Source organism: Sinohyriopsis cumingii, chromosome 8 (genome assembly GCF_028554795.1).
Source record: "Sinohyriopsis cumingii isolate HCF-2022 chromosome 8, ASM2855479v2, whole genome shotgun sequence".
NCBI lineage: Eukaryota > Metazoa > Mollusca > Bivalvia > Unionida > Unionidae > Sinohyriopsis > Sinohyriopsis cumingii.
Window position 1 is genome coordinate 99,884,795 of NC_142968.1, and position 26,066 is coordinate 99,910,860.

Consider the following 26,066-nt stretch of genomic DNA (forward strand, 5'->3'; position numbering starts at 1 on the left):
AACAAGAGTTCCGTGGCAAACAGATTTTTTCACACATTGTATAGTTTGCCCAAAATCTCAACCTTAGCAAACAGATTATGGGAACATACATACTTGTATCGTTCACCCAAAATCTCAACCTTGACAAACATATTTTGGGTACATACTTGTATCATTTGCCTAAAATCTCAACCTTGGCAAACAGATTTTGGATACATACTTTGTGTAGTTTGCCCAAAATCTCAACCTCAGTGCTATGATTACTGTAATCTAAACGATTCTGGAAGAAACTTTGTAGTTATTCTTATCTTGAACTTAATGGTTTGCTTGATGTACAACCAAACTCTTCCCAAAGGAAAACACAAATCAATGGAGCAAGAAAGTTAGGTAACTAATACCTCCTTTAGTGTGTGTGAGTATCAGTCAGAAAAAAATGAGTTTTATGACTGTTGAGGTATCAACATGGAGTTAAATACAGAAATGTAACATATTTAAAAAAAATTGGTCATTAGCATAAGGTGTACTCAAGATAAATGCACACAATTCATAAACTTAACATACCATATAAGCTTGCTTAAAAAATGAGTCCAACTGCAAACTGCACAGACCCAAATCTGCCATCACATAATACGCTGACTGATCTGGGTCTGTTGAGTTTGTCTGGAGTAATCAGTAGAATAAACAATACATACCCTGATCTGAAGGTGCATTATGCTACTGCAGATCATGATCTATGTTGTGAGAAGTTTGACTCTACTAATATGCAAGTAAATATGGTAATAATAAAGCATGAAATATATGACACTGTGAAGTGCATTCACTGGACTTGGTAATAATAAAGCATGAAATATATGGCACTGTGAAGTGCATTCACTGGACTTGGTAATAATAAAACATGAAATATATGGCGCTGTGAAGTGCATTCACTGGACTTGGTAATAATAAAACATGAAATATATGGCGCTGTGAAGTGCATTCACTGGACTAAATGTCTTGCAGTTTTAGCTCTACTTTGTATCTTATCCTTGATATACAAACAATAACAAAAATATAAACTTATCTATTAACAATATGTTTGTTATGAAAATAAACAACTTATATTCAATCATATTGGTGAATATTGTTAAACTTCAATTCAATCTAACAGATCATTTAATGATTAATTATAAATTAGATACATAATTACAGATTCATTTTTTCTCCAAAGGGACTGAGACTGCTGACTGAAAAGAATTTCCAAGAATTCAAGACAAGTCTTTTCTTCTTTGAACAGTTCGGTCTTGAAACTATTGTTGATATTCCTCAGAAACTACAGAATACCAAATTTGGTAACAGCACTTCTCTGTTTTTTTAGGTAACATCTTCTGAAGAGATCTGTAAGTGTAATACTAAATTTTTTTATTATGACTTTTCACCATGAATCTGATATCATGGATTGAAGATCACAGAAATGATTGCAGTCTTTGCAAGATGTAACATTCCAACCAAAAATCTATGCCATGACCTTTGACCTTAAAATCAATGTCAGAGTGCTGACCATCAACTTGTTTAAAAGAATGCAACCAAATACAATGTCTGGTAAAAATCACTTGTATATGTACAAGTTACTGTGTTCATAATATTAATCAATTACAAAAATGCAGACAATGCCTTTTGTCTAGACAACAACATCAATAAGATCTGTGTTTCAAAACTTTTTTCACAGAAGGTGGCCATATCAGAGCCATTTTCATCCAGAATCAACTGATAATAACAACATGAGATGGCTATAGACTACCATGTCGGATGTTAAGTGAGTACTATTTTCATCGGGGACCCTGAGTGGCCAAGTGGTCTAAAGTGCTCTCCGTTCCGAATCACTGCCATCTCACCTCTGTCTGTGTGGGTTCGAGTCCAAGGCTCGGCTAGCGTGGGTATGTGGGAAAGCCTGCCAGTAGCTTCTCATGGGTCGGTGGTTCTTCCCTGGGTTTTCCAAGGTTCTTCCTCCACCAGTTATACTGGTCACCATGTATAGCCTATCTTGTGCTGAAAAATGGCATTAAACCCTAGAACAACAACAACTATTTTCATCAGAACTATAGCTACCAACCAGACATATAAATAAAGTCTTTCAGTTAAACAGTGTGTCAATACAACCATCCATTCTAGCAAAAACAACATTTTCAAGATAACCATATAGAAGATCTCCAAGGTACTGTTTCATTTAGGACCAATTAAGACCAACCAGAAATGTGAAATATTTGTGGAATTAGAAGATACACTGGTAGCATACTGAAGAGCCAGTTTTGTTCATTTGATATATGTAGAGTTATTTATTTGCCTCAATATGGAGGCCATCCAGGAGGAAAGTTCTAAATACATCCAGAGAGTCTAAGTCCCTGAATGTGTATCAGATTAAGGTTCTGCTGAAATGATTCATAAGCTGATCTGTACACAATCAGGTCATAGTCAAGTTTAGATCTTAATAATGAACTGTATGGACCATCCAATCCACTCCCCTAATCTGTGCAAGCCATAATTTGCGTTATATTTATGGATTATTCACATTTATATTTGAAGTGAAGTTAGTTTATGGTCAAAAATAAGCTTCAAAAAAAAGGGTCCCCTAATCAACAAGAAGAAATTCATCAAGGCAGAGCTTGAGTCATCGTGAATTTTGATCTAACTGGTAGATGCGCATACAAAGAATTTTACTTGTCAAAAATAAGAACACATTTTCTCCTGACCAATTCTGAGCTCTTTTTAAGCTTATTTGTAATTGGTTGTCATTTGTATACTCTTGAATCATCAAAAAGTCATCAGCATATAACAGACAGTTCCTGGATTAAGGCATTTCACAGTGTTGTTAATTCTGATGTTGAACAGGCTGACTGACAATATGCTGCCTTGAGGTACACCCCTCTTTTTACAGATAGACTTCAGAAAGGGTACTGCCTACCTCAAGTCCCTAAAATTTCTATCTTTCCAAAGCTTGAGACAAAATTAGGTAGGTAGCCCCTCAGACAGTGGTTGAACAGGTCTTTCACTAAGCCACACTTCCATGTGGTGTCAAAAGCTTTCTCCGAGTCAACAAAGATGGCAGTGATATGCCTTTGCTTTTTTGAACTTGTCTAATGAATGTATGAAGTCTGACAAGATGGTCTGGCAAGATGGTCTGTTGTGCTTCTCTGGCATCTGAGCATTTAATAGTAGTTTGTTGGATTTAATATTATGCATAAAAATGGCACAACTTTTATTCAGGATTAACTTGACCTTGGGGTGAATGCATTTGTGAATTGTCACGGTAATACCCCCAGTAGTTAGGAGTTTAGAAGGAATAGTAAGGGAAAAAATGGGCTACTGGCTGACACTGGAAAATACATGAAAACCCACAGCAAAAGCTCTTCTGGTCTCTGGCATTAGTTAGCTAATAATGAGAGTCAATGAAAACGTAATGTTTCTGAATAAGGTCCAAGAATGTTTTTTTATGTGTTTCCTGTAATTTGACCAAAAATCCCACCAACTTTATTTTCTTCTGACAAAATATCTGTCTCTGCACTGACCTTGCTGGAACGGTACACAGATTGCCACTGCCCTGGCCCATCAAAATATAGTAAGACATTCTGCGGACCATAGTGCTGAAATACAGAAAAATAAAAGTCAGCTTTTCCTGACATAACATTTCTTTATTACCAAATCATTTAAACCTTGTTTTGAGTTCAACTAAATGTTCATTATTCCATAAACAGCAGGATCTAAGCTAGAAATCCGTAACATACACTATATAATTATCACTGCTTTTCACCATTATATATATACACCATATAAGTGGGCATTTCAACACTGTTACATTTTTTTATATTTACAATTTAGTAAATTCAGTAAGCTTAATTTATTTAATTTGGAACCTGTTTGCATGAATTGATTTATTCCCTAAATGAGGCTAAATTTTAATGCTATTGCATTCAACCATAAAAATAAAACCTCGACCAAAGTTCTTCATATAAATTAGCTACCTGCTGTTCTCATTTACAGTGTATTGATTATTGATGGAAAGGTGTTAGGTACGCTTGCATCAAAAACCTATCTGGTCCCTTTGTATGCAGCCTCCAGTATCAAAGAAGAGAGTTCAGACACACTATCATAACTTAGGAACTGTGTATGAATGCATACATGTGTGTGCTATGCAGATATACATATGTATTATCATGAACTTAAGAACTATGCATGAAAGTATGTAGGTTCACAAACACTGTTTTTCTTCCTTTTATTTAGTTTTACAATTTTTTTAAAGATTATGGACAGTTAAACAAATAACAATGGCAAGAACTACCAGTGGTAAATTTTGCCCCTGAAAAATATAACTATATGCATCTTGTCACATCCTATTTACACACAGCTGCATAAGGTGATAACACTTATAATGCAGTACACTTTTGTGATATGCCTGAACAGCTGCATAAGGTGATAACACTCATAATGCAGTACACTTTTTGTGATCCCTCTGAACAGCTGTATATGGTGATAACACTTATAATGTAGTAAACTTCTGTGATACCCCTGAACAGCTGCATAAGGTGATAACACTTATAATGCAGTACACTTTTGTGATACACCTGAACAGCTGCATAAGGTGATAACACTCATAATGCAGTACACTTTATGTGATCCCTCTGAACAGCTGTATATGGTGATAACACTTATAAGGTAGTAAACTTCTGTGATACTCCTGAACAGCTGCATAAGGTGATAACACTTACAATGCAGTACAGTTATGTGATACACATGAACAGCTGTATATGGTGATAACACTTATAATGCAGTACACTTTTGTGATATGCCTGAACAGCTGCATAAGGTGATAACACTCATAATGCAGTACACTTTTTGTGATCCCTCTGAACAGCTGTATATGGTGATAACACTTATAATGCAGTACACTTTTGTGATACGCCTGAACAGCTGCATAAGGTGATAACACTTATAATGCAGTACACTTGTGTGATACGCCTGAACAGCTGTATATGGTGATAACACTTATAATGCAGTATACTTGCTTGTAAAGCTTGTAAAACAAAGTAGGTCAAATTTATAACGCAAACAACATATTTTCAGTTTACTATATATGGGGAAATATTTGGATTTAATATTAATAACAAAGATAAGCAATTTTAAAGGCAAAAATTAAAGCTCCACAGTACATAAAAAAATCAGTTGGTTTTAATTAAAAAATAGAAATTCATAATTCTAACCTGTTTTTTTCTCAACTTGTTTAATAATAAATAAACATACACATATCAGCACTAATTTGTTATTCTGTCTGCTGAAGCTCCTTGTTACAGAATTATGTAATAATAAAAGTACTGTAGCCATTTAAAAAAAAAGCCATAAAGTGCACCGCTTTTTACAGTCACACAACAGAAAAGATCATATAAGGTGTGTAAGAGAGGTAGTTGTTTCATAGAGGCAGCTGTATAAGAGAAGTGACTTATAAGAGATGTGGTTGTTTGAGGGAAATGGCTGCATTAGAGAGGTTGCTGTATAAAAAAAAATATGGTTAAGGGAAGTGGTGGTATAACAGGTGGTCATTTCAGGGAGATGGTTATACAGGAAAAGTGGCTGTTAAAGGGAGTACACTTTATAGGATGTCCTCTAAAGATACACTTTATTGTATAATCTGATTTAAGAGGTGGCTGCATACAAAGGTAGTTGTTTAATGGAGATAGCTGTATATGAGATGGTTGTTTAAGGGAGGTGACTTTATAAGACAGGTTGCTGTTTAAAAAAGGTTCCCCCTTAAAAGTAGATCTCCAAAGCTGTACTGAACAGCGTAATCTAACTTATCCATCTTCCATTTACAAGGCAATTGAGGGGCCCTAGGTAGCAAAGTGGTCTAAATTCCTCACTGTTATGGATCACTGCTGTCTCACCTCTGTCAGCATGGGTCCAAGTCTCATGCTCAGCCAATATAAGTATGTGAGAAATGTTGCCAGCAGCTTCCATGGGTCAGTGGTTCTTTCCAGGGTTTTCATGGGTACTTCCTCCATTCTGGATGCCATGTATAGCCTGTCATGTTCGGAAAAATAGTGTTAAACCCCACAACAATAACAACCAGACAATCAAAGCTGCTGTGGCTCAGTGGTTGGCATGCTGGACTCATGAATGAAAGGACATTGGTTCAAATCCTACCATAAAACTATCCTGAGTCAGCTACCATGGTGTGTCCTTGGTGAAGGCAATTTACTCCAATTGCCTTGGCACTAAATAATCCATTTACATTGCTGCACAAACCAGACAATCAATGCAATGTATCATAGCAGATATAATGCAAACAGTCACCATGATTTGATAATATAAAAACCAATAATGATTTAATAATGCAAAAATGCACACTCATTTGCATACAAATTACAGAATAATTCATCCATTCAAGGATACCTATTAGTATTGATTTTACAAGTCAACCTAACACACAAATTCAATCAGTACATAAATTTATCAATAATTTACTGGTCTGAAGACTGAATCAGTTATAAGTCTAAATAAAAAAAATAACAGGAGCAAATTATACTAATTCCTCCATGTGAACAATTTGTGTAAGCGAATGTACATCAAAGGGATACAAAATGAGACTAATGGAATAGGGACAGAGTACTATCATCCCTGGGTATAGTGGTCACCCTTAGGACAAACCAAAATGAATCTTTATTGACAAGTGATTTTTTTTATAAACATGGTCACTGACAAATGATGAAATAAAGTCATGATTCAGGCAAGAAAAACCTTTAACAGTATTTAGAATTCTTATTTAAATTATCAAAATATACCATACATATGATTTTGTTTATTATTTTACCTAAATTACTTAACTATGATGAATGAACATTTAACACATAAAAGATATGGCTGTTCAAGCAGATTACAAAACTGTACTACATTATAAGTGTTATCACCTTATACAATTGTTCAGAGGTATCACAAAAGTGTACTGCATTATAAGTGTTATCACCATATACAGCTGTTCAGAGCGATCACAAAAGTGTACTGCATTGTGAGTGTTATCACCATATACAGCTGTTCAGAGCGATCACAAAAGTGTACTACATTATGAGTGTATCACCTTATGCAGCTGTTCAGGCAGATTACAAAACTAGCTGAATTACAATTTAAGTGTTATCACCTTATACAATTGTTCAGGCATATCACAAAAGTGTACTTCATTATAAGTGTTATCACCATATACAGCTGTTCAGGGGAATCACAGTGTACACATTATAAGAATTATCACCTTATACTGAGACAGGTTCAAAGTCAAGTCTAGATTTATCCAAATAGGACAACAGATCCATGACTAGGCTGGTGCTTTATTTCAAATCTTTATTTAACCCCAAAAGGGGTCACATGACTAGACCCGTGTTTTACTTCAAATCTAAAGCAAAAAGGGGACACATGACTAGACAGGTTTTATTTCAAGCCAAGATTTAACCCAAAAAGGGATACATGACTTAGTCTGCATTTTATTTTTAATCTAAATTTAACCCCTAAAAAGACACAACTGACTGGGTTTAATTGCTTTATTTCAAATCTAGATTTAACCCCAAAAGGGGACACAAGACTAAGTTGGTGTTTTATGACAGACTGCACTATAATGAACAACATTAAGGCGATGGACCACTGTCAGTGCAAATGGAATTATGTATTATATTTAGATGGGCCACTGTTAATGCAAATGGAATTATGTATCATGTTTAGATGGGCCACTGTTAATGCAAATGGAATTAGGTATTCTATTTAGATGGACCACTGTTAATGCAAATGGAATTAGGTATTATATTTAGACAGGCCACTGTTAATGCAAATCAAATTATGTATCATATTTAGATGGGCCACTGTTAATGCAAATGGAATTAGGTATTCTATTTAGATGGGCCACTGTTAATGCAAATGGAATTAGGTATTATATTTAGATGGGCCACTGTTAACGCAAATCAAATTATGTATCATATTTAGATGGGCCACTGTTAATGGAAATGGAATTAGGTATTCTATTTAGATGGGCCACTGTTAATGCAAATCAAATTATGCATTCTATTTAGATGGGCCACTGTTAATGCAAATCAAATTATGTATCATGTTTAGATGGGCCACTGTTAATGCAAATGGAATTAGGTATTCTATTTAGATGGACCACTGTTAATGCAAATGGAATTAGGTATTATATTTAGATGGGCCACTGTTAATGCAAATCAAATTATGTATCATATTTAGATGGGCCACTGTTAATGCAAATGGAATTAGGTATTCTATTTAGATGGGCCACTGTTAATGCAAATGGAATTATGTATTATATTTAGATGGGCCACTGTTAATGCAAATGGAATGATTTATTCTATTTAGATGGGCCACTGTTAATGCAAATGGAATTAGGTATTCTATTTAGATGGGCCACTGTTAATGCAAATCAAATTATGCATTCTATTTAGATGGGCCACTGTTAATGCAAATCAAATTATGTATCATATTTAGATGGGCCACTGTTAATGCAAATGGAATTAGGTATTCTATTTAGATGGGCCACTGTTAATGCAAATGGAATTATGTATTATATTTAGATGGGCCACTGTTAATGCAAATGGAATTAGGTATTCTATTTAGATGGGCCACTGTTAATGCAAATGGAATTAGGTATTCTATTTAGATGGGCCACTATTAATGCAAATCAAATTATGCATTCTATTTAGATGGGCCACTGTTAATGCAAATCAAATTATGTATCATATTTAGATGGACCACTGTTAATGCAAATGGAATTAGGTATTCTATTTAGATGGGCCACTGTTAATGCAAATGGAATTAGGTATTCTATTTAGATGGGCCACTGTTAATGCAAATCAAATTATGTATCATATTTAGATGGGCCACTGTTAATGCAAATGGAATTAGGTATTCTATTTAGATGGGCCACTGTTAATGCAAATGTAATTATGTATTATATTTAGATGGGCCACTGTTAATGCAAATGGAATTAGGTATTCTATTTAGATGGGCCACTGTTAATGCAAATGGAATTAGGTATTCTATTTAGATGGGCCACTGTTAATGCAAATCAAATTATGCATTCTATTTAGATGGGCCACTGTTAATGCAAATGGAATTAGGCATTATATTTAGATGGGCCACTGTTAATGCAAATGGAATTAGGTATTCTATTTAGATGGGCCACTGGTAAAGCAAATCAAATTATGCATTCTATTTAGATGGGCCACTGTTAATGCAAATCAAATTATGCATTCTATTTAGATGGGCCACTGTTAAAGCAAATCAAATTATGCATTCTATTTAGATGGGCCACTGTTAATGCAAATCAAATTATGCATTCTATTTAGATGGGCCACTGTTAATGCAAATCAGATTATGTATCATATTTAGATGAATGTCTATTAATGCAAAACTGCATAGGGGATAGTTTTCCTTTACTGCAAAGTACAGAAAACAAAAGTCCATTATGTAGTTCTATTGATGGTGACCACTCAGACCTCATTGAGTAGCTGACCTTAATTAACTAAAGATAAGCATAGAAAAAAAATGACTGGACCAAGTAAAACTGACCCTTAGGTGACCTTTATATATAGGTGACTGCTTTTTCAATTTGACTATATCTAAGACAGAGGAGAGGCTTTGCAAGCATGGACAGCTTGTTTATATTATGTCAGAGTTGATTATTTTTATTATATTTTATTAAGGTAGAACTTAAAATAAAACAACTAAGATAATACAATTTACATATGTTCATGAAGATACAATAAACCATATATTTTTTCAAAGAGAAAAACAATGATTTCATAGCAACAGTCAATCTTATTAGTTTGGTGCAGCATTACTAGGGAATTTGTTTGTGAAAGAAAACTCAATTATAGCAGAAATTAATAGCAACATAACAAGCATTGAAATTCCATTGTTACTTGTGGCAAAATTATGTGCTGTCCCATGCGTAGTTTTTCGAATATCGATGAGGAACAATAACTATATCAACGGTACAAACATAATTGATATTAATGTATCAGATTACCAATCAAATATAAACACTTTATAAGTTATAAAATGTTTACAACAGTCACCCTTTTATACATCTGTTATAAGATGATTGTAAATCAATCCAAACCTACACCTGATAATTTAAATACATACATTATATACTGAGTTAGGCTAACTGTAATATTAGATACATTATATACTGAGTTAGGCTCATTGTACCATTAGATATATTATATACTGAGTTAGGCTTACTGTACCATTAGATACATTATATACTGAGTTAGGCTCATTGTACCATTAGATATATTATATACTGAGTTAGGCTTACTGTACCATTAGATACATTATATACTGAGTTAGACTCATTGTACCATTAGATATATTATATACTGAGTTAGGCTTACTGTACCATTATATACATTATATACTGAGTTAGGCTTACTGTACCAAGAGATACATTATATACTGAGTCAGGATCACTGTACCATTAAAGTGAGCGAGTGAAAAACAAGGAGATCCTATTTCTTAAGGTTGAACTCTTGCTCCTCTGTGAAATATTTCATGGTACATCATACGGAAGATCACCGGTGAAAATAATAGCAGCTGTATCAAAGATTTAAAGAAAACTGATGAAATGATCACAACCATACTTGAAATCTCGAATACAGTGGCTAAAAACTTTTCAAAAACTACTCTATTCTGAAAACTTCTGCTGTGTCCAAAACTTGAAAGTTCCTTTAAATATGTTAATATTCTTATACTGAACATTATCATAAACCTTTCACTCTCAGAGAATTACAAAACTCTCCAATGATCAAGCCCACCTCACCTGGCCAAGATGATAACCATTATCAACTTTTAAAACACTTACCTGACATAGCTCTCAATACACTACTAAATATTTTCAATAAAGTTTGAGAAACTGGTGACTTCCCATTTTCTTGGTGCACAATGACAGTTATACCAGTACCAATACCTGGAAAGACCATGCCAATATTGACACAGTACCATTACCTGGAAAGGACCAAGCCAATATTGACACAGTATGAATACCTGGAAAGGACCATGCTAATATTGACACAGTACCAATACCTGGAAAAGACTATGCCAATATTGGTATGGTACCATTACCTGAAAAGGACCATGCTAATATTGACACAGTACCATTACCTGGAAAAGACCATACTGATATTGATACAGTACCAATCCCTGAAAAGAATCATGCCAATATTGACACAGTATCAATACTTGGAAAGGAGCATGTCAATATTAACATGGTACCATTACCTGAAAAGACCATGCCAATATTGACACAGTACCATTACCTGGAAAGACCATGCCAATATTGACACAGTACCATTACCTGGAAAGACCATACCAATATTGACACAGTACCATTACCTGGAAAGACCATACCAATATTGACACAGTACCATTACCTGGAAAGACCATACCAATATTGACACAGTACCATTACCTGGAAAGACCATACCAATATTGACACAGTACCATTACCTGGAAAGACCATACCAATATTGACACAGTACCATTACCTGGAAAAGACCATACCAATATTGACACAGTACCATTACCTGGAAAGACCATACCAATATTGACACAGTACCATTACCTGGAAAGACCATACCAATATTGACACAGTACCATTACCTGGAAAGACCATACCAATATTGACACAGTACCATTACCTGGAAAGACCATGCCAATATTGACACAGTACCATTACCTGGAAAGACCATACCAATATTGACACAGTATCAATACTTGGAAAGGAGCATGTCAATATTAACATGGTACCATTACCTGAAAAGACCATGCCAATATTGACACAGTACCATTACCTGGAAAGACCATGCCAATATTGACACAGTACCATTACCTGGAAAGACCATACCAATATTGACACAGTACCATTACCTGGAAAGACCATACCAATATTGACACAGTACCATTACCTGGAAAGACCATACCAATATTGACACAGTACCATTACCTGGAAAGACCATACCAATATTGACACAGTACCATTACCTGGAAAGACCATACCAATATTGACACAGTACCATTACCTGGAAAAGACCATACCAATATTGACACAGTACCATTACCTGGAAAGACCATACCAATATTGACACAGTACCATTACCTGGAAAGACCATACCAATATTGACACAGTACCATTACCTGGAAAGACCATACCAATATTGACACAGTACCATTACCTGGAAAGACCATGCCAATATTGACACAGTACCATTACCTGGAAAGACCATACCAATATTGACACAGTATCAATACTTGGAAAGGAGCATGTCAATATTAACATGGTACCATTACCTGAAAAGACCATGCCAATATTGACACAGTACCATTACCTGGAAAGACCATGCCAATATTGACACAGTACCATTACCTGGAAAGACCATACCAATATTGACACAGTACCATTACCTGGAAAGACCATACCAATATTGACACAGTACCATTACCTGGAAAGACCATACCAATATTGACACAGTACCATTACCTGGAAAGACCATACCAATATTGACACAGTACCATTACCTGGAAAGACCATACCAATATTGACACAGTACCATTACCTGGAAAGACCATACCAATATTGACACAGTACCATTACCTGGAAAAGACCATACCAATACAGGCACAATACCAATAACTGGAAAAGACCATACAAACCTACCAACTATGACTAACATGCTGTATTTGCAAAACCATGGACAGAATGATAAAAAGCTAACCCAGGTATCTCGAGTCCAAGAAACTACTATCAGGTATTCAATATAGAAATACTAGAGAAATTCAACAGACCATCAAGTCACATCTGACACATTTGTTGGAAAAGACTTCATAAAGAAAAAACCTACTTTTATGACTTGGACAACGCTTAATGGTAAGTCCACCTCCCTCCCCATACTGTGTGATAACAATCAAAGCTGGGTTAAAACTGTGAATTTCCTGAATTATAAACAGCAAGTTCATGTACAAACTAGAGTAACAGAGGTATCTGAAATACTAATTGATCACATCTATACTAACAATGCCAACAATGTTAAGGAAGTTTCAGTTCTCCAATATATAAAATGTATATGAAAATTAAGTAAAAAAATAAAAAATTATAATGACAAATTATATCAACTATGAAATAAAGAAAAGATTCAATGCACATCTATTCCTAATAAGACTGAAAAATAACCTTGGTCAATAAGTGAATTTTTTTATAACCATTCAAAATACTCTTGAGACCTTGATAATTTGACACCTGAATAGGTACATGTATGTATACTGACATTCAGACCAGTCATGCTCCTATTCATTTCAAGAAAGTTAAATTATATTAGCATGTTTCCTCAAAGCTTAGCAAACAAAAGACCTTTCATGAACGACAATGAAGGACATTCATGCTACATGATACACTAACTATAATGGTGGATAATTGGTTAACAGTAATAAATCAAGGTACAGTACCTGGTAGGTAAAGTGTTTCTTGATGTTACAAAAGCCTTTTAAACTTGTTAATCACAAACTCTTGCTGGAAAATTTCAGCATAAATCAAGTTAACCACACAGTTTTAGTTTTGTTTTAAACCTCAAGTTAACCACACAATTTTAGCTTTGTTTTAAACCTATTTTATTCTAAAAGCAGACAACAAGAATTAGTTTCTATTTGAAACAAATTTACAGACTAAGAAACTCATCAACTCAGTTGTTCCACAAAGACCAGTTGTCTGACCACCACACATTCTGCTGTACATCAATGAGTTACCAAATCACAGTCATATATGCTGTACATCAATGAGTTACCATATCACAGTCATATATGCTGTACATCAATGAGTTAACATATCAGTCATATATGCTGCATATCAAAGATTTACCATATTACAGTCATATCCTATACATCAATGATTTACCATATCAGTCATATATGTTGTACATCAATGATTTACCATATCAGTCATATATGCTGTATATCAATGATTTACCATATCAGTCATATATGCTGTACATCAATGATTTACCATATCAGTCATATATGCTGTACATCAATGATTTACTATATCAGTCATATATGCTGCACATCAATGATTTACCATATCACAGTCATATATGCTGTACATCAATGATTTACCATATCACAGTCATATATGCTGTACATCAATGATTTACCATATCACAGTCATATGTGCTGTACATCAATAATTTACCATATCAGTCATATATGCTGTATATCAATGATTTACCATATCAGTCATATATGCTGTACATCAATGATTTACCATATCAGTCATATATGCTGTATATCAATGATTTACCATATCAGTCATATATGCTGTACATCAATGATTTACCATATCAGTCATATATGCTGTACATCAATGATTTACTATATCAGTCAAATATGCTGTACATTAATGATTTACCATATCAGTCATATATGCTGCACATCAATGATTTACCATATCAGTCATATATGCTGTACATCAATGATTTACTATATCAGTCATATATGCTGTACATCAATGATTTACCATATCACAGTCATATATGCTATACATCAATGATTTACCATATCAGTCATATATGCTGTACATCAATGATTTACCATATCACAGTCATATATGCTGTACATCAATGATTTACCATATCACAGTCATATATGCTGTACATCAATGATTTACCATATCACAGTCATATATGCTGTACATCAATGATTTACCATATCACAGTCATATGTGCTGTACATCAATGATTTACCATATCAGTCATATATGCTGTATATCAATGATTTACCATATCAGTCATATATGCTGTACATCAATGATTTACCATATCAGTCATATATGCTGTATATCAATGATTTACCATATAACAGTCATATATGCTGTACATCAATGATTTACCATATCAGTCATATATGCTGTACATCAATGATTTACTATATCAGTCAAATATGCTGTACATTAATGATTTACCATATCAGTCATATATGCTGCACATCAATGATTTACCATATCAGTCATATATGCTGTACATCAATGATTTACTATATCAGTCATATATGCTGTACATCAATGATTTACTATATCAGTCATATATGCTGTACATCAATGATTTACCATATCACAGTCATATATGCTATACATCAATGATTTACCATATCAGTCATATATGCTCCACATCAATGATTTACCATATCAGTCATATATGCTGTACATCAACAATTTACCATATCAGTCATATATGCTGTATATCAATGATTTACCATATTACAGTCATATATGCTGCACATCAATGATTTACCATATCAGTCAAACATGCTGTACATCAATGATTTACCATATCAGTCATACATGCTGTACATCAACAATTTACCATATCAGTCATATATGCTGTATATCAATGATTTACCATATTACAGTCATATATGCTGTATATCAATGATTTACCATATTACAGTCATATATGCTGTATATCAATGATTTACCATATCACAGTCATATATGCTGTATATCAATGATTTACCATATCACAGTCATATGCTATACATCAATGATTTACCATATCAGTCATATATGCTGCACATCAATGATTTACTATATCAGTCATATATGCTGTACATCAATGATTTACCATATCACAGTCATATATGCTGTACATCAATGATTTCCCATATCACAGTCATATATGCTTTACATCAATGATTTACCATATCAGTTATATACATGTATGATATACATCAATGATTTACCATATCAGTCATATATGCTATACATCAATGATTTACCATATCAGTCATATATGCTATACATCAATGATTTACCATATCACAGTTATATATGCTGTATACCAATGATTTACTATATCATAGTCATATATGCTGTATATCAATGATTTACCAAATCACAGTCATATATGCTGTATGTCAATGGTTTACCATATCACAGTTATATATACTGTACATCAATGACTTACCATATTACAGTTATATATGCTGTACATCAATTATTTACCATATTACAGTCATAAATGATATTGTGAAGTGGCAAATTTTATGTCGATCTAACAAGAATACATTAGTTGAAACCAGACAACATTAATTAGATTTATGGAGACAGGCGCGTATCATATCGCCATACTACCGTGTATGGTAATGTCCTTTAGAGGGAGAATTTTGTTCTTAATTAAACATTTGTTTATACAGCAGCCAGGCGGACTATTAGGGACATGGAAAACTTCATTTTCATGGCAAAGTTGTCACAATTGAGAGATCGCAGAAACTCTTGTTACTCAAATTGCCAGGGTCACGGTGACCCTGACTTTGGCGCCTCTGAAAAAGGCAGCAGAGATATTTGATTCTGATTGGTTACGTTAAATAAGGGGCGTGTTCCCCACACAAAATTTTCTAGGCTTAAAAAATTGCCACGTCAGAAATTCTAATCAGTCTAAGCTTTTCCTATAAGAGGAAACCCAAAAAGTAGGACTCCTTGGGATTTGCAAGAAATTCCTCGTAAAAGAACTGTTGTCCAAAGGGGACTATTGTTGAAAGGAACCGACGAAATAATTTGCCAATTAGAAGGAGGAACGTTGAAAGCAAAGGTAGTGTGACAATTCCATGTAATTTGTTGATGCCATATATAATGCTTTGCTGAAATTATTTACTTGTATCTGCATGAATCTTTTTTCTACATTCGTGTAATAATTTGCTTGATGTAGTATAACTGTGTTGAGTTTATGCAAAGGAAGTTGTACATTAATCTTCTTTAGATAAGTTTGACGAATTGTTTGAATTTGTCGTCTTGTTTGCATAAGAATTATGTTCTAAGAATTTAATACATTACATTAGTTAATTTGATCACAAGAATCCGTGTGAATTCGCCGAATTTAGAAGATTTCACGTATGATTAAGAAGAAGTGTGTATTGACTGAAATGATCTAGTAATTGATTGATGTGATGTATCCTATTTATTCGCTGTGTAAATTGAGGCTGGCTCAGAACCCCAGGCCTCATGTATGTGTTAATGTGTAAGGTCAAGGCGTAACGAATTAGCCATTCAGCTAACTAGGGTCATTATAGGACATGTGGAGTCGATTGATAGCCTTAGCATCTGTTTAGCACTGATAGTGAAATCTGATAACGAGGGAGAATAATGAAAAATTAACTGTTTCAGAAATAACGGGAAATTTAGGTTGTCTCTATTTATATTTATTTAAAAGGGAGAAAATAGCTCCTGAGACGTATTATCCCGAGATGCAATATGCTGGGACGTATGATGTGATATTACCCTGAGACGTATACTGAGAAGCAGAGAGAGAAGTGCAGTGGGACGTACAATCCTGAAACGTATTCTGAGAGTATCCTGAGACGGATGGTGGAAAGTATCATCCTGAGATCCAAGCATCTGAACAGCTACAGTGGAAGCTGAACAACTGAGGACGAGCAGGTTATGCAATCGTACAAGACGTTGACTTCCATTGTTCACTCGATCCTATGAACTAAATCTATCAGTAAACAGATCAGCTATTTTATTTAAATCTATTTGCGTTTTCTTTGTATTTCGGTGAAAGTTAAATTTCTAAAAGCAGAGTATATTCCTGATGTAATGAATTTTCACAGTCGTTTTATGTAATTGATTAAATCGTTGTTTACATGTATGGGGGCTCGTGTTGGTTTGTTCAATATACCTGCTCAGATATCTTATCTATTTCACCTCTAAGTTTCACCACTTATATTTATATTTACTTGAACCGGGCAATAACATCGAGGGTGGTCAACCCCTAGATAACGAAAACCAAATTTGGCGGGACACCCACCTGGGACAATACTCCCCCCATTACATATGTACATCAATGATTTACCACATTACAGTCATATATACAATACATCAATGATTTACCATATCACAGTCATATATGCTGTATGTCAATGATTTACCATATTACAGTCATATATGCTGTATATCAATGATTTACCGTATCACAGTCATATATGCTGTATATCAATGATTTACCATATCACAGTCATATGCTATACATCAATGATTTACCATATCAGTCATATATGCTGCACATCAATGATTTACCATATCAGTCATACATGCTGTACATCAATGATTTACTATATCAGTCATATATGCTGTACATCAACAATTTACCATATCAGTCATATATGCTGTACATCAATGATTTACTATATCAGTCATATATGATGAACATCAATGATTTACCATATCAGTCATATATGCTGCACATCAATGATTTACCATATCAGTCATACATGCTGTACATCAATGATTTACTATATCAGTCATATATGCTGTACATCAACAATTTACCATATCAGTCATATATGCTGTACATCAATGATTTACCATATCAGTCATATATGCTGTACATCAACAATTTACCATATCAGTCATATATGCTGTATATCAATGATTTACCATATTACAGTCATATATGCTGTATATCAATGATTTACCATATTACAGTCATATATGCTGTATATCAATGATTACCATATCACAGTCATATATGCTGTATATCAATGATTTACCATATCACAGTCATATATGCTGTATGTCAGTGATTTACTATATCATAGTCATATATGCTGTATATCAATGATTTACCATATAACAGTCATATATGCTGTATATCAATGATTTACCATATCACAGTCATATATGCTGTATATCAATGATTTACCATATCACAGTCATATATGCTGTATGTCAATGATTTACTATATCATAGTCATATATGCTGTACATAAATGATTTACCATATTACAGTCATATATGCTGTACATCAATTATTTACCATATTACAGTCGTATATGCTGTATGTCAATGATTTACAATATCACAGTTATATATGCTGTACAGCAACGATTTACCATATTACAGTCATATATGCTGTATGTCAATGATCACAGTTATATATGCTGTACATCAATGATTTACCACATTACAGTCATATATGCTGTATGTCAATGATCACAGTTATATATGCTGTACATCAATGATTTACCATATCAGTCGTATATGCTGTACATCAATGATTTACCATATCACAGTTATATATGATGTACATCAATCATTTACCATATCACAATCATATATGATGTACATCAATTATTTACCATATTAGTCATATATGCAATACATCAATGATTTACCATATCAGTCATATATGATGTACATCAATGATTTACCATATCACAGTCATATATGCTGTATGTCAATGATTTACCATATCACAGTTATATATGCTGTACATCAATGATTTACCATACTACAGTCATATATGCTGTACATCAATGATTTACCATATTACAGTCATATGTGACAAAACAGCTTAAGGAAAATTAGATTTTCAAACTTTGGTCAGGAGTTGTGTTCTAATCAGGAGTATTTTCATTTACCCAACTTTTAGCATGCAATGTAAAAAATGACAACTACTGAATAAACTTCTGCTACGTACATTAAAATGTGCACAACATCTCAAAACACTTATCCTTTCACAGAAAGATAACTTATGAATATAACAAACTGAATAACAAACTGAATATTAATGCCAAATCAGGCAGTTTTCTGCCACAAGAGCTCTATAGTAATGACTAATCCAGTCAAAATCCATTAATGTATTTAACCCTTTCCCAATTACTTCTGATCACATATAGTAAAATCAATCTCAGTAAACTTTAAAAACTCACGGTACTATTAATAATTCAATTTTCAACGGAAACCTATGGAAACATCATGATACCAAATATTCAATAACTTTAAATTCCTATATTTTCATGACTCATGACATACCACATATATATATATATATATATATATATATATATATATATATATATATATATATATATATATATATATATATATATATATATATATTGGTCATTCTTGATGCAAGGTTTTATGTAGAGAAAACGATATGAACTCTGTCATTTTATTTATGGGCATGTACTTGAAATATGTGTTTTCAATAAAGAATCAGGTGCTAATTTCCGTATTGAGTGTAGCAATATCAAGTCTGTAAAGGACTAAAATTCCATCAAGAAAACATCTTTTCTTCTCATTCAAAATAGGATAGCTTGCAAATGATTATTTAGACTAAAATTTACGTTGTCATTATCAACCATTCATGGCCCTCTAAACCCATATAATCTATTTTGTATTCACCCATTTCTAGACCAGGTTCCCATTTTTCCATATAATTAACACCACAAGTCCAATATCCACCTTGATTTATTTTGACAGACCTTTGTATAGTAGTAGCAAGAATTAGTAAATGGTGCATATAATTCTACTTCTCAAAGTTTACACTAGAGAATATTAAATTGTATTGGAAAGACATGCATCCCAACATCAGTGATGCTATGTTTCAGGCAAAATTTAAGTATCTGAGCTTCATTTCTGAAAATCAGCAAACATATTAAAATAAATCTGTCTACTCATGAGCTTCCTTGTTTGCTATTACCGTTTATCCTTCTTCGATTTAAAATGAAAATATAATATCGGCCTTGTCATAATATGCATTAATTGAGTAAAAGGTTAATGTGATCTACATGTGTATGTATTGCCTCAAAAAAGGATTTAACTGAAAGAAATTACTAAAAATGCCACCAGAACACATATACTTTAAAAACAAAACAACATAGGCACAACCCAAATACAAAATATGAAGTGCCAAAACATTCAATTAATTGAAATATATATAGATGGGACACAAAGTCATGAGGGGTGATCAGCATCATGCTTGGTGGTAGAGACCTCTAAAGTGATAACATATGAAGCACAGAGGTTTAAAACACAACTGGGAAATATCAAACTGGTGACTATAATTACTCTGTAAATGGTAAACTGTCTAAAATTAATATATTTTGTTGCACTGATATTAACCAATGTGCAAAACACCAAAACCCAATATAGTCAAAGCTACACACACACTTTCAAGACAACATTTTTCCAGATCTGAAAGAGTGTTTAATTTCCCACTGAAAGTCTTTCTTAGGTGGTCAAAATGTATTCATTTTGCTTGTTATCCAAAAATATAACCATAACTTTGCATTTATAATAAAGTTCATTGTACATGCAAATGTGGAACCAATGCAAGGCTGTTGTTCTCTATAGAACTCACGGTACTAATTCGCCTCCCATAGTAAACCTATGGATACACCATGATTTTACAAAGCAATAAATCTAAATTTCAAAGTCTGCATGATCGACCTATATTTCTCAGCATAGACCCATACCTGAACACAAGCTTCTGTCTATAGAGAAGCTAAAGTGCAGCAAAACCTGGAGACAATAACTGAAATCCAGACTGTGGTGCTAACCACTAAAGAAAGTAGAGCCTTTGTTTCCACTGCACCCACCCCAAGAAGGAATCACCAAGGACAGAAAAGCCTCAGCCACAGCACTCTTTGGATTTAAATATGTTTTCAGTTGTACACCAAAAGAATCAGGTGCTAATTTCAGTAATGTATGTTCCAAATTGAAACTGGTAAAAGGACTAAATTCCATCAATACAATATTGTCTCTTTTTTCTCAGTGATAAATAGAATAAGTTCTCCAAAGATTCTCATTACTAAAATTTTACTTTTTATTATCATCCAGTCATGGCCCACCAAGTGTATATAGAACTTTATGCTCACACATTTTCAAAACTGGTTCCAATTTTTCCATATAATTAGTACCATGAGTCCTTAAAGGCTCAAGCCAAACAGTACGAAAAGAATTCAATTACTGTTGATTGTTTATGGTGTTTGAGCTCATTAGTAATGTACGTTAAAATCTTTAATCCTAAGATTCTACTCAGGTCAAACATTGTATAATCCAATCATTACTTTTAGGTTATTGTAGATCAAATTAGCAATGAAAGTATCGTGCTCACTCTGCATAACAATTTCAAGGTCACATGATACAACTACAATGGAAACAAGCTATAGAAAAAATGGACAAATTTCTGTTCTGGAATTTCTTAATAATTCTGCACCCACGTGAGATTTCAATGAGTGATGAGAGACACCCTTCATCTGTGAGGAAACCTTGCCCAGCTGCAGTAGCATACTAATGGGGGGTGGGGGTGGACAGGGCAGTTGCCTGAGGAGCCAGAGTTCTTGGGTGTGCCAAAACAGCTGATAATATTTTTATATAGAAAATGACCTAAATTGTGTGTTTGTAGATTTGCTACTCTTGAATCCTGACCTTTCAGCAAATTACCTAACACACCCATATAACAAGAATTTGCAAACTCATTTCTGTTGCAAGCATGTGCTTCATGAACAAACTGCTACTCCAACTGTTGGTGCCCTGCCCCCTTCTCCAACACAACACTAATCCTCTTTCACATCATAGCACACAAAAAAATGAGAGGGATCCAGATATCAATCAATACTATCGTCTGGTCACAAATCAGTTAAAACAGATGTCTGTCTTCAAAACCATCAGACAACCACTTATCAATGAGCAGTTCATAGTGTTAAAAGCTTTGAAAACTTATTGTCCTTAAGGTGCTGTGTAGGCATATCTATGTTATTGTAAACAAACATACAGTCCATAAATAAACTGATTTTGTTAAAATTTATGGTTTCTGCAAATGCTCAACAGTAAAATGTTTGAGGTGAAATTAATGGGTCTAATATGGAAATGTCAGACATGCATAAAATGGTGCTTGATTGTCTTACGTAAATGAAAGAATTTAGATACCTGGAAAAGACATCAAAAGGCATTAAAATGCAGGAAAATCATTGAGTGACAGGGCACTGCTGGGGGAGTTTACAGTGCTCCCCCAAACCCCTTAGCTGGTGGAAGGGGGCACTATAATCCCACTCCCAAGAACCCTCCTCCAAGCTTTGACCCTTGTATTCGGGACCTTAGGGCCATCATTGTCACCCTTGGGTGCCCTTTAGGCCACTGGCCCTGGGAGTCATTTACACTTAGTATGCCACTGCCAAGCTGGGAGGTTCACATGTACAGTATGTACCATGAGCTATCCATCACAAACATGTTTTCCGCTGACAACATTGTCAAACAGGATCAACTGTGAAAGTAAACAACTGTTGTGAGCACAATGATATGAAGATAAACATATTCAAGTCAAAAGCCTTGATCATAATAGTCGAGCAAATGTAAAAGCTGAGAAAGATGACCAAGTTAAATGCTAAAAGGGATAGATACAGAACAGTCTGAAAATGGCAAAATACTTGGCATCAAGATTGACAACATCCTGAGCTGGAAAATGCAAATTCACAAGGTCATTAAAAAAGTAAACTCACTACATCTCTTGGAAAGAATAAAATCATATCTCCCTCAAGAACAAAAGAAAAATATTTCACAGTGCCCATGTCATGTACAACATCCAAAATATTGCTATTATATCTGAAGTAACAGTTATACAGAAAATCAACATAGACGACTGAAATTTTTAAATCTTTTTAAAACCTTAAGTGGCTTTTATTTCAAATGAGAACTCAGCTCAAAGGATTTACTAGTCTACAAATCCTAGGGTTGGCTCCTGATTAACTTAAATGTAATTTTACATTAATGGAAAGTGTACATCTGTATAAACTAAAATCCTGTCAAACAATTTCATTCTACACTTAGATACAAGGTCAGCAGACTTATCCCATGGTTTCGAGACACTTCTAAGTCAACATCTACAGCAACAATTGTTTATTAGATTTGTGAAATTCAGTACAAGTCTACTTCAAAAGAATTTTGTTTCACCTTCTCACCTGTCTTAACCAGATGAATACTAATCCTTGTGGGAATCCTGTATGTAGTCCTCTTCAATACATTGTACATATTTTATAATAACAGTAGATCAGTTATCCAGTTTGTAATAACATTGTTGTCCAAAGACACCACAGGTGGCAAAAACTGTACATCATTTGTAACTGTAAATTATTTTCTATAAAAAAAGCTATTCGTATTCATATTAATATTATTGTTATTATTATTATTATTATTATTATTAATGCTGTTGTTCTTGTTACAAAGATGTGGAACATATTCACAAATTTTTTTTTGTCTGATAATAAGTCCACTGCCTTTATTTTGACAAATTTATTAGGCTGGTCCTCCAGCTTTATCATGGGGAAAATGCTATACATAATACAATTACTGTAACTCTTTGGAGCGACTATCTGTCTGAAAAAGAATTATAATTTTGACAAAAGGGTGGTTTCTCAAGGAAAGTGTGCTATTTTACAACAGGTTTAGAATTTTTAAAATAAAGTTCTATTCAAATATCATCTTGCATAGGGTTCTGTACAAAAAACAACCAGATTTCAAATAGTCTAATTAGTGTAAAATGAAAATAAAAATATTTCATGTTATATCCTCCAATTTTTGCTAATAACAATTAATCACATGAATGCCTGATTTATTTTTGCTTTTTTAATAATAATAATAATAATAATAATAATAATAATAATAATTTCATTTTTAAAGTGAAAAAAAGTCACCAGAAAACAGCTATAACAATTTGTTGATCAAAATGTCGCTTTATAAGACCACAGTAACCATACACCCTTAAGGATAATGTATAGCATTGCTTATTACCCTTTTGCCATAAGTAAACACTCCAAAGGATACAAAATGTCTGAAAAAGTGTAGGTTTTATCACCTGCCATAAAGGTGATTGTAAATCAAATCATGACCTGCTGATTTGTATGAAATCTATCACTATCTAATTCAGTGGTTCCCAGTACTGGTTAGGGTGGGTCACTCAGCCTTCTTTGGCATTTATTATTCATACAAAGGAAAGTGAAACAAATGCCTGAGTAAAAAGAAAAAGTCTAATCCGATTAGAGTCTGGGTATAAAAATATCTAGTTCAACTAGGGTCTGGGTATAAAAAACTAGTTCAACTAGGACCTGGGTATTTACAAAAACTTGTTCAACTAGGGCCTGGGTAAAAAAAAAACTAGTTCAACTAGGGTCTGGGTAAAAAGAAAAACTACTCCACCTAGGTCCTGGGTTAAAAAAAAAATACTGCAACTAGAGCCTGGGTTAAAAAAAACTACTCCAACTAAGGCCTGGGTAAAAACAATAGTTCAACTAGGTCCTGGGTAAGTGAAAGTTCAACTAGGGACTGGGTAAAAAAGAAACTAGTTCAACTAGGGCCTGTTAAAAAACAAATTACTCCAACTAGGGCCTGGGTAAGAAAAGAAATTACTCCAACTAGGGCCTGGGTAAAAATACAAACTACTCCAACTAGGGCCTGGGTAAGAAAGCAAGCTAGTTCAAATAGGGTCTGGGTAAAAAAAAAGTTAAACAAGGGCCTGGGTAAAAAAAGAAACTAGTTCAACTAGGGCCTGGGTAAAATACAAACTACTCCATCTAGGGCCTGGGTAAAAAAACAAACTACTCCAACTATGGCCTGGGTAAGAAAACAAACTATTCCAACTAGGGCCTGGGTAAAAATACAAACTGCTCCAACTAGGGCCTGGGTAAGAAAACAAACTAGTTCAAAAAGGGTATGGGTTATAAAAAAAAAGTTCAACTAGGGCCTGGGTAAAAAAGAAACTAGTTCAACTAGGGCCTGGGTAAAATACAAACTACTCCATCTAGGGCTTGGGTAAAAAAAAAACACTATTCCAACTTGGGCCTGGGTAAGAAAACAAACTAGTTCAAATAGGGTCTGGGTAAAAAACTAGTTCAACTAGGGCCTGGGTAAATAAAAAACTAGTTCAACTAAGGCCTGGGTAAAAAAGAAACTAGTTCAACTAGGGCCTGTTAAAAAGAGTACTCCAACTAGGGCCTGGGTAAGAAAACAAACTACTCCAACTAGGGCCTGGGTAAAAGAACAAACTACTCCAACAAGGGCCTGGGTAAAAGAAACAAACTAGTTCAACTAGGGTCTGGGTAAAAAAGAAACTACTCCAACTAGGGCCTGGGAAAAAAAATAGTTCAACTAGGTCCTGGGTACCAACAAATAGTTCAACTAGGGCCTGGGTAAAAAAGAAACTAGTTCAACTAAGGCCTGTTAAAAAACAAATGTCTCCAGCTAGGGC

General features: G+C 34.0%; 1 protein-coding gene across 1 annotated transcript in view; it reads right to left on the reverse strand.

The window, feature by feature from the left end:
• The window catches only part of LOC149794231 (transmembrane protein 145-like), an 84,018-nt gene that overhangs the window by 49,172 nt on the left and 8,780 nt on the right, over positions 1-26,066 (reverse strand). The window contains exon 3 of the mRNA XM_089968350.1: positions 3,522-3,596. Within this exon, the coding sequence (XP_089824476.1) occupies positions 3,522-3,596 (75 nt within the window). The remainder of the gene's footprint in view (positions 1-3,521; positions 3,597-26,066) is intronic.